This window comes from Azolla caroliniana, unplaced genomic scaffold (assembly GCF_043228905.1).
Source record: "Azolla caroliniana isolate FFs.n. ecotype wild unplaced genomic scaffold, voAzoCaro1.0.p SCAF_1, whole genome shotgun sequence".
NCBI lineage: Eukaryota > Viridiplantae > Streptophyta > Polypodiopsida > Salviniales > Salviniaceae > Azolla > Azolla caroliniana.
This window is the reverse complement of record NW_028230436.1, coordinates 13,189,027-13,203,088: the sequence shown is the minus strand read 5'-3', so window position 1 is coordinate 13,203,088 and position 14,062 is coordinate 13,189,027. Positions and strand designations below refer to the sequence as shown.

General features: G+C 40.9%; 1 protein-coding gene across 4 annotated transcripts; it reads left to right on the top strand.

The window, feature by feature from the left end:
- The first annotated feature begins 6,354 nt into the window (after nucleotides 1-6,354).
- On the top strand, nucleotides 6,355-12,022 carry LOC147869035 (uncharacterized). Of its 4 annotated transcripts, none has more exons than XM_087326078.1 (12): nucleotides 6,355-6,385; nucleotides 7,590-8,014; nucleotides 8,110-8,157; nucleotides 8,249-8,302; nucleotides 8,393-8,497; nucleotides 8,610-8,813; nucleotides 9,131-9,216; nucleotides 9,314-10,761; nucleotides 10,883-11,002; nucleotides 11,085-11,146; nucleotides 11,221-11,539; nucleotides 11,687-12,022. In XM_087326078.1, the coding sequence occupies exons 2-11, from the start codon at nucleotides 7,628-7,630 to the stop codon at nucleotides 11,332-11,334; spliced, it is 2,628 nt and encodes an 875-aa protein (XP_087182204.1). In that variant the 5' UTR covers nucleotides 6,355-6,385; nucleotides 7,590-7,627; the 3' UTR covers nucleotides 11,335-11,539; nucleotides 11,687-12,022. The 4 variants fall into 4 exon arrangements, with proteins under 4 accessions (XP_087182204.1, XP_087182222.1, XP_087182213.1 ...); XM_087326096.1 differs by having other exon boundaries at nucleotides 6,361-6,385; nucleotides 7,600-8,014; XM_087326087.1 differs by lacking the exon at nucleotides 6,355-6,385 and adding an exon at nucleotides 6,550-7,127 and having other exon boundaries at nucleotides 7,600-8,014.
- The last annotated feature ends 2,040 nt before the right edge of the window (nucleotides 12,023-14,062 follow it).

Genomic DNA, 14,062 nt, shown 5'->3' with positions numbered 1-14,062 from the left:
TCGGGGCTATATTTGTAAATAGCCGAAAAGTCATATTAGTATAAATATGACTTAGGGCAAACCCTTTTTTGAGTGGTTGTAGTCATTCTTGTTGGCGCAAGATTAGAGCGTGCAACTATGTACAGAGAGAGTGAGAGAGAGGAAGAGGTCGTTGCCTCTGATTGTAACCGCTGCCTGTGGCGAAGATAGCAAGCTCGAGGTCGTGGCCTCGGTGCTTTCTTATTGTACATTTTGACATAGTGATAGTTTGCGGTCCGTGGGCTGCCATGGTTTTTCTCGAGTTTGGGTTTTCCACGTAAACATCCTGTGTACACTTCTCTCCTTTGTGTCGTGTGTTCATTTCCCGTTTTCTGTGTTTTATTCTAGGCTCGGTTGTGGCCGAGCGTTGTTCATCGGGAGCGTGTAGTTCCTGTCACGTGGATGCCCCATCCGAACCGATTCGTACTTGTTTTGCACCGTGAGGTTTCTTCCTGTGTGGGGTATCAGGGCTTCTCGAACTATCACTTCCCCACTCCACAACAGTCTGCTCTAAAAATCCATTCTTGTTTGGGACAAGAGCTCTCTCTTGTTCCTTTCATGATTTGCCGGCATCGTTAGGAATTGGACGGATTTCCCTCCGTTTTGGCTCCGAATTCGCGCAAAAGCCGCACCGCTATCGAGCACCTTCGTCTCCATCCGTGATGCCATGATAAAAGGTTGCCCGAGGATCACGGAGTGTGAGACCTCGTCTTGTATGAAGAAATTTTGGTCGATCTCGACATCCCCGATCTTCACCGTCACATCCGGACAAGCCGCAAATAGATCTTCCGTTGCTTTAGTGGCCGCCCGGATCTTCCACCCATGATTCGTGTTAATAGGCCACTTACCCTTCCGGTAGAATTCCTTGGACATCAAGTTGATCTCCAATCCGTGATCAATCAATGCTAGCACAGGTTCTTTGATGTTACCGATTCGAACCTGAGTCTCCGTAGTTGCGCATGCCCAGTGTGGCTTTGTGTAGTGAGAATTCGGTATTTCGTTCTCCAATTCAGTGTCATTCATTAGAACGGTATTTGCATTCACCCTTGGAGCGTTCTCCTCCGTACTTTGCCTTTTTCTCTTCACGAGATCCACAAGAAGATCGTGGAACTCCTTCTTCGTTATTCCAAGTAATTCTCGAAGCGAAAAATCTACCCGGCTATCGAGGATTCTCTCCTCGAACACCTTTTTCAAGTCCGTTTGTTGTTCGATGTCTGAGGCGAGCTTGAATGCCGGAATCATCTTTTCTTTTCCCTTACCTCCGGAGTTCCAGCTTTCCGGTGTCTTCGATGGACCGGCCGCCTCATCCGTGCGCCGTCGCTTCTCATCTACATACACTTCATGCAATTGGCATAAAGCAAACACACTATTCTTATCGAAGGGGCACTCCCATCCCGTAGCTTCCCGGATGCCTTCCGGGGTGCTTCGGATCTCGTTAGAGTCGGTTTTATCGGTGTTTTCTAGCACTTCCGGCCAAAAAGACACCTTTGGTCCCGATGACTCCCCGACACGTATTCCCGCGGTTGTCGCGTAATTGTTCTTCGCCGCTATTTCCTCCTCTAGGACCATCTTCATGCCGCCTTTTCGGAAGTTCGGTCGGAGCGGCTTCCGAGAGTCCATCGAATGAATCCGATTTCCCTCGTAGTAGATAAGATCCTGTCGTAGCGCTTCCTTGTGCTCATCGCAATCCCTCCGATCATGTTCGGTGTTATCGCACCATATGCATCGACGGTCCATATACTTGGAACTTGTGGGACAGTCATCCGACTTCTTCACCATCACGATTTTTAGATTCCTCATCTCCTTCAGCAACTGCTCCACCGTAGTTGCGTCGATTCCCTTCTCAATCGTAGCTTCCCAAGCCCGCGGTTGATGGTCTTCCGATCCGGATCTCGGTTTCGGAATCGGTTCCAAAACCCTCTTTTCTTCGTTGGCAAGCCATTGCCCCCTCTTTGTGTATCGCGCGACGATATCCCGCACACTTTCCCATGTTTCCGTGAGGCCACTCTCGGTATTCGTGTCCTCTAGAAGCACTCCAAGATCCTTTTGGTCCCGGACGTCTACGGCTCGTAAGAACATGATAACTTTGTCCGGTGCGAGGATAGCTTGATCTCTCGCAGACAACCTCCCGAACCGACTTTCGAATGCCGAAAACACATCGAGGACCTTCATCCCCTTGTCCGGCGTTTCTACCCAATCCTCGAATCCTCTCCGCGTTGCCTTGGAGGAGTCCTCGATAGCGAACGTGGTCTTTAGTGCCTCTTCAAACACTTCCCACGTCAGATTTTGTTGTCGTAGCCCGTGGATACTTGCTTGAAGCCCGTCGGTAGCCACCCGGTTGAAGGATGCCACTTGCAGTCCTTCCGAAATCCCGCACCGTAGCATTTCCGCCTTGTAGTCCCGAAGATAGCGTGATACGTCCTTTCCGTTGAATTGCCCGATCCGTTGCACGAGCCGCTCTACTGCCGCCACTATCTCCAACATCGCACATTGTTCCTGAAGCATCCGCTCGAACATCATCATCATGTTGTTAGCTTCCGGTTGATTTTCCATCTCCTTGCCACACGTGTTCACATCGGGTTCACCACTTGTGTCGTGCCTTGCGGCTCCGGATCGTTGCGTGAGTCGGGTGGGAACCGTTGGGGTTTTGGACTAGGAGGAAAGAAAATTCTAAGGCAATTAAGAATATGAAATATATCGTAAGAAAGAAAGATATGAAAAACTTGTGAATCCCACGAGTATAGTGTATTAGTGAGTACTCAAATTAAGAGAGGAAAATAGTTAGCAAACTCGTGGATCCCACGATTATATTATATTAATCAACCCTTGTAAAAATAATCAACAACCTCTATACATCTTTCTCTCTTCCTTATATAGTGTTGGAAGAGTCTAAGTTTATCACATGCAAGCATCATGCTTTTCCTATCTTTAGTTTTCATGCACACTGCATGTGCATGATTAGCTTTCTATCTCATCTTTTCTTTTAACTCGAGTGTCTATGCATGAATAACTTTTTGTACCATGCATGTCTAGAAATTTTACATGGGATAAAGTTTAGTATAACTTTAAAATTCATAATACGCTAGTATAATGATAAGGCTTAACATTATTAACATGGAGGTGCAAGTTTCGAATCTTGCCCTATGCATGTAATATATATATTTTTATACTTTCTTCTATTTACAGATATGTCTCTTCATCCGGTGAGAGACTCTCACCGGCCTTCTTCATCCGGCTCTTTCCAGTTCTGCTTCATCCAGTGCTTGCTAGTTTTCTTTGTCCGGTTCTTACCGGGACCTCCTTACCGATCTCTTCGTCCGTTTCTCACCAACTCTCACCGGCCTTCTTCATCCAGCTCTTGCCGGGTCTCCTTACCGGTTTCGGTCCTTACCGGTTCCTTCTTCCGGTTCTCACCAGGTACTCCATGCCCTATCCAGAGAGACCAAAAATGTAATTTTTCATGTAGTGTGCGAATTACACTACGATAGCGTGTTCATGCTGGAGATGTCGACCTACATCACATCAGCATGAACCTTCAGGTTGTTGACATCTTCACTAAGGCCTTAGCACTCAACAAACTCGGGAAATTTACATCGGACCTTGATCTCACGATAGCTGCATTACCGAGCTTTAGGAGGAGTACAATAGTAGCGGAAGCCAAACAATAGTCGATCGATCGATCGAAGCCGGCTAGAGGAGTCGAAGTATGATGATGACAATTGAGCCGAACAAGGAGCACAAAGCAATCGAATAGTCGAAACCGTTTTGACTGACCATCCAATCAACAAAGCCGAACATTCGAATCAACTCGACAGTCGACGCCGATTCAACTGAATCGAAGTATTTCGAAGACCGAACCGAACCAACTTTTCGGCGTTCGGAAGTTGTGTTCAAAGGGGTGTGTTGAGAATTGAACTCAACTTCCCCAATAAAATGGCTTTCACACTAGCAAATGGACATGCTAGGCTAGTTTTATAAATAGTTGAAAGGGTAGTCGCCCTAGCCTAGTTGGTATTTAAACCAACCTTTTGTAACTTAGTTACTATTGGATGTAATTATATTTTTCGCTAATACAACTTCTTGTTCTAATCTCTCTCTCTCTCTCTCTCTCTCTCTCTCTCTCTCTCCTTCTCTCTGCGCGTCTTACGTACTCACACACAGTTCACTTCCATTGCACAACATCACCTACGTCACACATTTCTTTACAATAAATTGTCAATAACAATAAAGTGAACTAGGACCAAAAACGTCAATTTGTAATAATATGGGCAAACATGATGAGCATTCAAGGAACCTTATTTTGGTAGTTGTTTGACGTTAAAAGTGCTTATACCAATCGAGTATTAGATCGTAAGACTTGAATCCAAGTAAAGAAGCAACTTGACAAGAACAAATCATTGCATGAGTAAAACTTATGGTTACTTGAGCTCATAAAAGTTGCATTAATTTGCAACAACAATGAAAGGCATATGTCAATGGACATTGTCATCACCATGAAATCAAATTTTTATTGATTTTCATTCAAAGAGTCAATACAATCATATTTTGGAGTGTTGCACTTCCAAGGGTCACTATTGAGACCTGAGGGGTCTCTTTCGTCATAGTGGGCTAGCCGAGGGATTGGGAGACATCACTCCGAATGGGAAAGATCATGACATACATCAACATATATTTCTTGATAGGTGTCGCAAATAAACAGATAATTGATAATTAAGAAAATATGTATACCTCAATATTAGTGTGGAAAAGCTACACTTATTGGTGGGCTAAAAATCAAGATCAAAACTAGTTTTTTACAATGGTTTTACAAAAGGGGGGAAGAGAGAATAAGATGATGAAAAATTAAGATCAAAAGAATGTTTGGGGGAGGAATCCCCAAGTTTTAACTTGTCAAGTCTAAGATCAACAACCCCAATGCCTCAGTCGTCCTAGGCCTCCCATTCGTCCTCATAATCGGCTACCCCATGGTTTGATTTAATATCGAAGCTGGGTATTTGAATTCCCAAAACAACAAATCCATCTTTAACTTAATATCGAAGCTCAGTTGTTGGATAAAAATAGTGGTGCCTCTCTTAGCGTGCACCATTTCTTTTTCTTCTATCATGCATTCAAACTTTTTGGGCACCTTATGCTACAAAATGTTCAATGACATGTTAAGTTTCATTGCTTGCTTCATTTTTGTTGAAGTATGCATTGGAACTCATCCTTTTCCATCCATGGCTAGCTCTGTCTATTTGACTAGAATCCCGACCGATTGTAAAAACCAATATTAAAACCCTTTTCTCCCTTTGCACAAGCAACATCATGACAACACTCTCACATGTCATCCTCACTAATTGTAGGTTTCGTGTTTCGGCCTCCAAGCATTTTAAGTGGGCATCACAACTCTTCTTTTTTTCTTCAATGGGCGCCTAGTTTGACTGAAACCATTGTTTGTACCGCATGTTCTACCATCATTCTCAGCCATGATGATGGCTTCGTCTTTTTCCCTTTAGTCGTCTCTAGCAAGTATCGAACCCTTAACCCTTTCGTTAGGGGTTTCGGTGACCATGTTGCTCGAATTCCCAAGTTACCATGAAATCTAAATCAATCACTTTCTTTCTCCCTTCACAATTACCTCAACATGGACTAGCAACATACATTCCAAGGCTGAATCGGAAGATAATCCTCATAGTTCCAACACTTTCGCCAACTCTACCAGAGGTCATGCATTCAAACCCTACATTTCGTACTAACATCTAAAAGTTTTAGGAGAAAACATATTTGTGTAATAGAGGTGTGTGAAAGGTGGGCTTAATGGCCTACCCACCACCCGAGCAATCCTAGAAGTCGAGGATATCATCACAGACGTGTTGATTCGATCTCGTAGCTCGACCATCGAGCGACTCAGTTCGGGCGAAAGCATCATGAGAAGCAACATGGGGAGTTATGGCACGTCAACATGGGGAGGGAGGACATATTGGGTAGCGAAAGAGATCTATACATGGATTGATAGTTGGAAATAAATATCAAGAGGAGGAAGTGTGGTGGAAGATACTTTTGTGTGTGTGTGTGTGTGTGTGTGTTGAGGCAGAGAGGCAGGGGTGGGGTGGGGGTGGGGTTTAGTCTTTTTAGGGCCACCATTAGATATTCATATACATATGTATGTATTTTATGTACATACATAGGTATGTGATGTGTATGAGAGAGTGCGAAAGTGAAGAATCGACATTAGATATATATATATATATATATATTGTGTGTATGTATGTATGTATGTATGTTGTGTACATATCACAAAAGAACACGAGAAATCATCCCCCCCTCCCCTTCCTCTCCTCTCCTCTGCAGAGCTACAGAGTTATCTGCGCAGCTTCTTCTACTCCAGGTAAAGGTCATTTTCTCCCCTGTTTGTTTCTCTCCGTTCATTCACCTTCTTGCACGCTTCCTGATATAACTCCGCTCTCTCGCTTCTGTTTGTTGCTCTATTACCTTTAGCGCGCTTCCTGAATGACTTTCGTATTGGCTTCTCTCTCTATGTAATCCCTCTGGGTTTTTTTCTATGTAAGGCTCTGTTCCTTGAGTTATTTTACCTCTAGATGGTCAAATCAAACACATGAATCAATGGTCAATCTAGTAAGCTCCCGAGGATTCGATGTGATCCTTTGAGAACTCTATCTAACTATGCGTTCCTTGAACTGGAACAACTCTAGAAAGTCAATTGAAACACACAAATCAATGGCTAACAAGTTTATGTCTGTTTCTGTGGATGTGAAATCTTTGGAGGTTGTTCCTTGAAATGAATTTCCCCAAGAAAGCCATTATATGCATGAGACAAAGGCCAGCATAGTTGTGCTATGTAAGAATGTGTTCCCTGAAGAGAATTCCTCTAGAAAGTCAATTGAATAAGCTTAAATATGCCTTGAGGATTATGGTAATACAAAATAATCTATTTACTTGAGTAAGAAACTGAAGTATTTCCATCAGTCGCATCCGTTTTGTATATTACATATTTTGTATGCTTCTCTAATATGCTTGAACAAGTCCTGTTGGCAGCCGGTTAGCTTCACAAGCAAGCTGCGCCGCTTCTTCAATGACAATTTTTCTTTATGATATCACAGAAATTGACTGTAAAACTAGGTATATGTTAGTATTTTGAGAATTGTATGTAAGGATGCATCAAGTAAAATGAATTACCTCTAGAAATTCAAGGAAACACGTGAATGAATGGTCAATCTATTAACCTTGTATCTGTGTTAACTCGTATAATACAATTGAAGATTCCCTATTTGATGCATTCAAATTAGATCAAGAGAATATGGTCTTCCCAAAAAGATACATGTTTCTTCACTTCTTCACTTGCCTAAAACTATATTCTAATGTGATGTTTACAATCTCTGCATACTTGTAATTTCAGATTTACAGTTTGCAAACATAACAAGAAATTGATTCCAAAAGTTTAAACCCTTCTCTTTTATCATCATATTTATGAATGCAGTTAGCCTTATTGACATCTAGATCACAAATCCATTCTGTTTTGTAGAATTTGAGTGATAGGTTTTGATGATTTCCTCTTATAATCTGTTATTAAGATATTTTCAGAACGAGGTCAGGGATTTGGCACAGTAAAATGTCTCTTGGTTCTAACCTAAAGTCAAAAGAGAATCGTGAGTCATGGGAAGGCCTATTCAGAAAGGCTATATTGAAGGAGCCGTTTTTTGCTTTCACAAAACCAGCTGAAAATCCCATTCATTGGGTTCAATCAACATGTGATCAACAAGACGGATGCAAGGGTCTAAAGGGTGCTTCCCGCCACGTGAATAACTCTCCATCTCATCCCAATTCAAATACCTTTGATAGCAATGGCTGGTCAGCCAACCTCCTGGGTTGGCCTTTCATGCCCCTCTCGAAAGTGCAAATGTTTAAGTGTGAGAAATGCTGCTTAGACTTTTGCTCGCCTTTGAATCACCGAAGGCATCTTCGGATGATCCATCGTCGACCTATGAATGGTGAAAAGGTTGCTTTATATTTTCAATCTTTTGTTTTGATCAGCTTTAGGGTTCTCAATTGCCGAAGTTGATTGATTTTTGTTTACCATTAACCCACTTGCAGGAGGAATCAGCTTCTCAAAGGCATGAGTTAGCAACCTTCTGGGATAATGTTAGTCATTTTTATATTATTTATGTATTGTCTAAAACTTTCTGCATGTTACAATTTGTCGATGGATATTTTGTGTTGCTTGTTGGAACAGCTATCTCCAGAGGAGGCTAACAACATTGTTTCAAATAAAAACCTTGCATTGGAGGTAGAAATAATTTCCTTGGTTGAATAGCTGATCTGCCGTTAGTATTTGTATAATTCACAATGTTACATGGCTTTTGTTTATTGTTTTTAGGATTTGACCGGGGAAAAAGTGTCTAGGGCTCTTGCTCATTTATTACAGCAGCCAAGTGTTTTTGGTCTGCCCTGTTCATATGTCAAGGCTGGTGCAATGCTTTTAGTAAGTTGCTATCTCAGACATAATAAATTGATAGAACCAAAAAAACTTTAGTTGTAGTTGTGTCATAGGCATAAATTGATGGACCATCTTATCCATATTCTGGTGATTGCAGGAGCTTGTTCGAAATAAGTCATCAAAGCTTTCTATAACATCTTCTGAGCTATTCAAAATACTTGATGGGTCAAGTGAAAAAACTTTCCCATCATTTGGCCTTTCAGCCATGTACCGCTATGTTTTTGAAGGGGATGCTGGAAAAGTGGGATTGGAATTAAAGAATTTAGTAGCTTCTCTTGGGTTTCTTGTGGAATACAATTTGGTGAGTATTCTTTGGAGGTTCCTTTCGGGTTCCATATTTATCCTTTGAATGTACATTGGAATCATCAGGCATAACAACAAAGAGTTATGTAGATACACTTTCAGCTCACATTATGTTGTCCTGAAAGTGTGCTTTTTTTCATCAAAATTCTTTTGATTTCTGTGATGCACGCATCACTTCTGGAATTTAGAGTTGAGTGGGGAGTATTGATATTTTTAGCCAGTCAAGGGTTATCCTTGATTGAGCTTTGTTAAGTTTTTCAGAACATTGCCTTCTCCCCACTTGGAGATATGCTAAGTGTCTGTGTTTGTTTTTAGGTCAATGCTCTCATTATAAGTAAGGATGAAGAAGCATTCCGTTGTCAAACTGCCCTTGTAGAAGAAGAGGAAGCTTCACGGAGAAAGTGAGCACAAGAAAATCTTCACTGTATATATTTATATGTAAATATAAATTTTTTTGTGTGCTTAGATTGGCTCTGATTTATCTTTGCGTACAATCAGACAAGTGGAGATCCAGGACAAAAAGAAATTTAAGAAGGCACGACAAAAGAAGTTGAGGGAGAAAGATCTGAAGCATTCTTACTTGTTTACAGGCCAGGCAAGCTTAGATCATGATGACATAGATGAAGAGAACACTCCCAAATTTGCTGCAGGAGACAGGTCTGCTAGTGATTTGCAGTCACTCCAAGTAGATAATACACACGAAAATTTGTATGACAGGCTCAATCACTTAGAACATGAATTGGGTATACCCACCTGTGATTCCTTCAAGGTTAATGATGGTAAAGTAGAGGACACGGGTGACTCATCAAGCTTAATGGATATGGCAAATGAAGATCATAAGAATGAATCTAAGATGCAAATGAAGAGCATGAAAGGTTGGGATGCGCAAGAGTCAGAGATGATACAGAAGCAGAAAATGTCCATCAACCAGAACTTATCAAGACCAAGAGTTATGCCTGCTTCCAAGTATAGATATGCATTAAAACAAAAGAAATGCATGGAAAGTGCAACACTCATGAGCATGTCAACGGATTTGCTCACCGATTGCAGTCTCAAAGATTTACTTGGGACAAATATGGACATACATGATGATGGCTATACCTCACAAACCACTACAAAGTCTAGACCATATCACCTCATTAAGAGTATGAGAAAAAAGTACCAATCTTCTAGAGGCATGAGACATACTATTTGGGCCAGGAAGTTACCAGCAAGCTCAACAACTGATGGTGAAATATTGTCTTCTAGATTGCAAAATCGTAGGAATTCCGATCAGGATGACCAGGACACACATATTGCTATTGGCGTAAGCAACTGTGTTTCTGATTCTACTATCATGAAACCCCATCCTAAAAGTGCACCAAATTCTGATGACTTTCCATCATTGGAGATGAATGGCGACGACGTATGCAGCCATCCAGGTGTTCCTCTGGTCTCATCTCCAGAAACTTTTTCTTGTGCAATGGATCTTTCACTGAACTCTGTTGTCATTGGTTCACTGAGTGTTCCTTTCCCTCAACCCTTGTTTGACCTTGGTCTTGGAGGAACTTCAACACTCTATGAGGATGTAGTCGAAATAGCACGGGAGATAGAAGATGCTGAGAACAGAAATGTACTTAACACAGTACATGCAACTGCCACGGAAGAGTCATTGCATGCATTGCATGAGAATGTAGCAATTCAGTCTTCTTCTCATAAGGATTGTGAAAGAGATGGGAAATATCTGAAGAGCTCCATTTGTGTTGATCCAGAAGGCAAGGAAAATCAAGAGCATCACGTTGAGCAAGTTAAACATCAACAATCTACGAAAGTCACAGCCACAGTTTCATCTAAATGTGGGGAAACAAAAATGTGGCGCCCTGTCAATCGTGGCAATTCACATCATATATCTACGAATGAATCAGCAGCTAATTCTAAGCCTTCAAACAGTCCAAATGACAATTCAGGTAATCGCATTCTCTTTAAGATCTAAAGAAAACTCCACCTCTTCCAAATGGATGCATATTTATATGTTCTAAATAAGCATATTGCTTTGTTGGCTAATCTCTTTTATGAAAATACTTTCAGGAAGCATAGAACTGAAGGATGATTCAAATAAAAATCATGATTCTGGAAGTGGACATGACAACTGTCCTTTCTATCCTGAGTCTTCAAGATACAAACAGATAATCGAACTTCTTTCTCAAAGTAAGTTATTATTGTTGGTATCTGTTTGGATCAAATGAAATAAGGTGCGGTTTTTTAGGCAGTATTCCTGGTGATTCAACAGGGTGGAATGAAGCAGTCAGTGGTGCATCAGGCCTTGTGATTCTATCAGGGGGGAGCAAACTGGTAATGGTATTTCTGTTTTACTCTCATCTGTGAGCACCTCGGAATTGTTACCAAGTTTTTTGTGGTTTTTGTAGCATTCTTATGAAACTACTGATGATGCTCAAGATCAGAGCAACAATCCCGACATGCAATGTAGAAGCACATCTCATCATTTTAGTTGCAAACAGACGAAAGGTTCAGCATTCTAAATCAACGAGGCATGGTTTCAGAGGAGATTAGGGGCTCGCATAATGAGATCGCAACGTAGGGATTCAGATACAAAAAAATCGTCCAGAATAAAGCCTGTCATCTGGGAATTCAAAATTTTCCTTTTCATGCAACTTTTGCAGAAACTTAGTCGAGGCAACTTGTGTTTATTGATGTGCTGCGATGGAAAACAGAGCATGACAACATGTAAGTAGCAGTCTTGATGAAAGAGAATGATTACATTAAATTAGTGCACCAACAACATGTAAGTGGTAGTCTCAGTGAAAGACAACGACACATTGAACTAACTATGACATCTATCTAACACACTCTACACTCTTAATATGTGAATAGGTTTGTTTATAAAGGGAGCTGCTCACCTGTTCCAATGCATTGCTGAAAAGTACCCAATGACTGAGTATAAATACAATATATACAGGTTGCACTGGATGTAAAGAAGATAGTTCATTTCAAATGCATTGAAGTTCAATGAAGGCAAGATGTTTGATCAGTTATATATATGCATGGCCTTTCCACGAGGTAGTAGCTGAGAAAGTTGTAACAAAATCCAGGATATAGGATATGAAGTTTTGGGAAACATTGTTTCGTTGTCTTTCTTTTTTTGGTGCATCAAGTTATGAATAAACTATTGTAACTTACATTGCATAATTAATTACTGTTTTTCATCTTCATGATGACATTGTTATCGGGTTTACTGCAACATCAATATTTCATTACTTCGCGCTGATGTACTAGTGGTAGGTAGGCTGCCATCATTTCTTCTCGAATGAAGACTGTTTAGCCAGCACTTCACTTATCATGCCTTCTATCACCGTTACTGATTTTGATCTGTTACACATTGATTAGTGGTTAGGTGATCGATACTTGTATTTGCTATGTAGGCAAAGATTAATTATTCATTCAGCTTGGCATGCCATTCTCAATGTTCAGAAGGTCCTGTTTTCCTTGGTTGATCCACTTAGTCTTGGATTTTGGTTTCCTGCATATTTATAGTTCATAAATCCGACAATTGTTGTTATTTATACTCAGGCCGGTCATGTTATTAACATTTTTGTTGGTCATGTGTTAATTAACATTTCTTGATTGCTGCTTTCATGATGCAAGTTACATCTTATTATTACCTTCCTTCCCACATGCAAGAGTTTTTAACCTTGAAACCAGTAATCCTTGTCCATCCAAGAGCACAATCCTAAAGTGAAATAAATTTACTTACATGACAATTTTGAAATTTGCATATATGAGATAGAGAGCTTGAGAATATAAATTACAATTAGTGTTGGAATTCTACTTATTCTTTTAAATCCTTTCATGAAGTGTATATTCAAATATTAATACACAGGATGTTCTATAGTTTGCATTGCCAATCAAATAAATCCATACCTTGATGAGCAATGCCAATCAATGTTGCTAGCTTAAATTTATTAATGATTTGATTCTATCAGCTATGTAAATTTTAATTGTTGTAAAATTTTATGTGCCATTTGAAATACTAACTAACATGGTTTTATAAGTAAAATCGTTGTAAAATCGTGATCTTTGAAAATGATCTTAAGAAAATTTGCAAATCATGCATGTATGTGGAGCCATCTCTTTCATTATTTGGTAAGCAGGAATATTATAAGCATAGATTGACATATTCGCATTCGTGAGTTTTCCCATTCGAATGTAAATGAATATGCATACGAATGCATGGTCAAGTATTTATACTTATACACAAGTATGGGCTATTTACAAATGTAGCCTCCAATCGACTACGGCCTAATCGACTTTTGGCTCTAAACCGACCTTCAGCCAATCCGACTCTTAGCCGGCTCAACTCATTCTTAGCCTGTCTTCATCCGGTTCCCATATCTAGCTCTTGTTTGGACTAATAAGCTTGTGGTTGACCCCTAGCCGTTGGACTTTTGGTCGATCCGGTTGATATCCTATATCCAGCTTCTTATCTGGACATGTCGACTGGTAGTCGACTACTTGTCCAGATCTGGCCAAATGTCTTCCGGACGGTCCAACTCCTCGTCTGGGTCCAACTTTCTTGCACATCCACGCGGAGGGACTAGTTATCCCAACAAACTCCCCCTTCACTCCGGGATGGGGTAATTCAGCAGACCTACTCTCTACCGGTATGCATTTAGCTTGTCCATAGATAGCACCTTAGTTAGCATGTCTGATTCATTGTCATATGTATGAATCTTTACCAGGGTGAAATCCCTTTCATCTACCCTCTCTCTAAACCAAAGTATGCGTAGTTCTAGAGTGGTAGGTGGCATTCTTAGCAAGGTGGATGACGATTTGATTGTCACAATGCAGTAAGAATTGTTCCTGCGTCATTCTTAACTCACTGATGAAATCTCTCATCCATATGATTTCCTTGCCGGCTTCAACGACAACCATATACTCAGCTTTTGTGGTCGATAGAGCCACAACCTTCTGCAACCTCAACTGCCAAGAGACGGTTCCCCTTGCATATGTCATCATGTACCTTGATGTGGACTGGCTGGTATCAACATCAACCAACATGTCAAAGTCCATAAACCCTTCTAGCACGAGGTTACCTGAGCCGTATCTGAGGCATACACTTGAGGTGCCTCTAGGTATATGAGCATCCACTTAACCGCCACCTAATGTTCCTTATCGGGATTGCTCATGAACCGGCTGACCGTTCCGATAGCATAGGAAATGTCCAGCATGGTGCACACCATTGCATACATC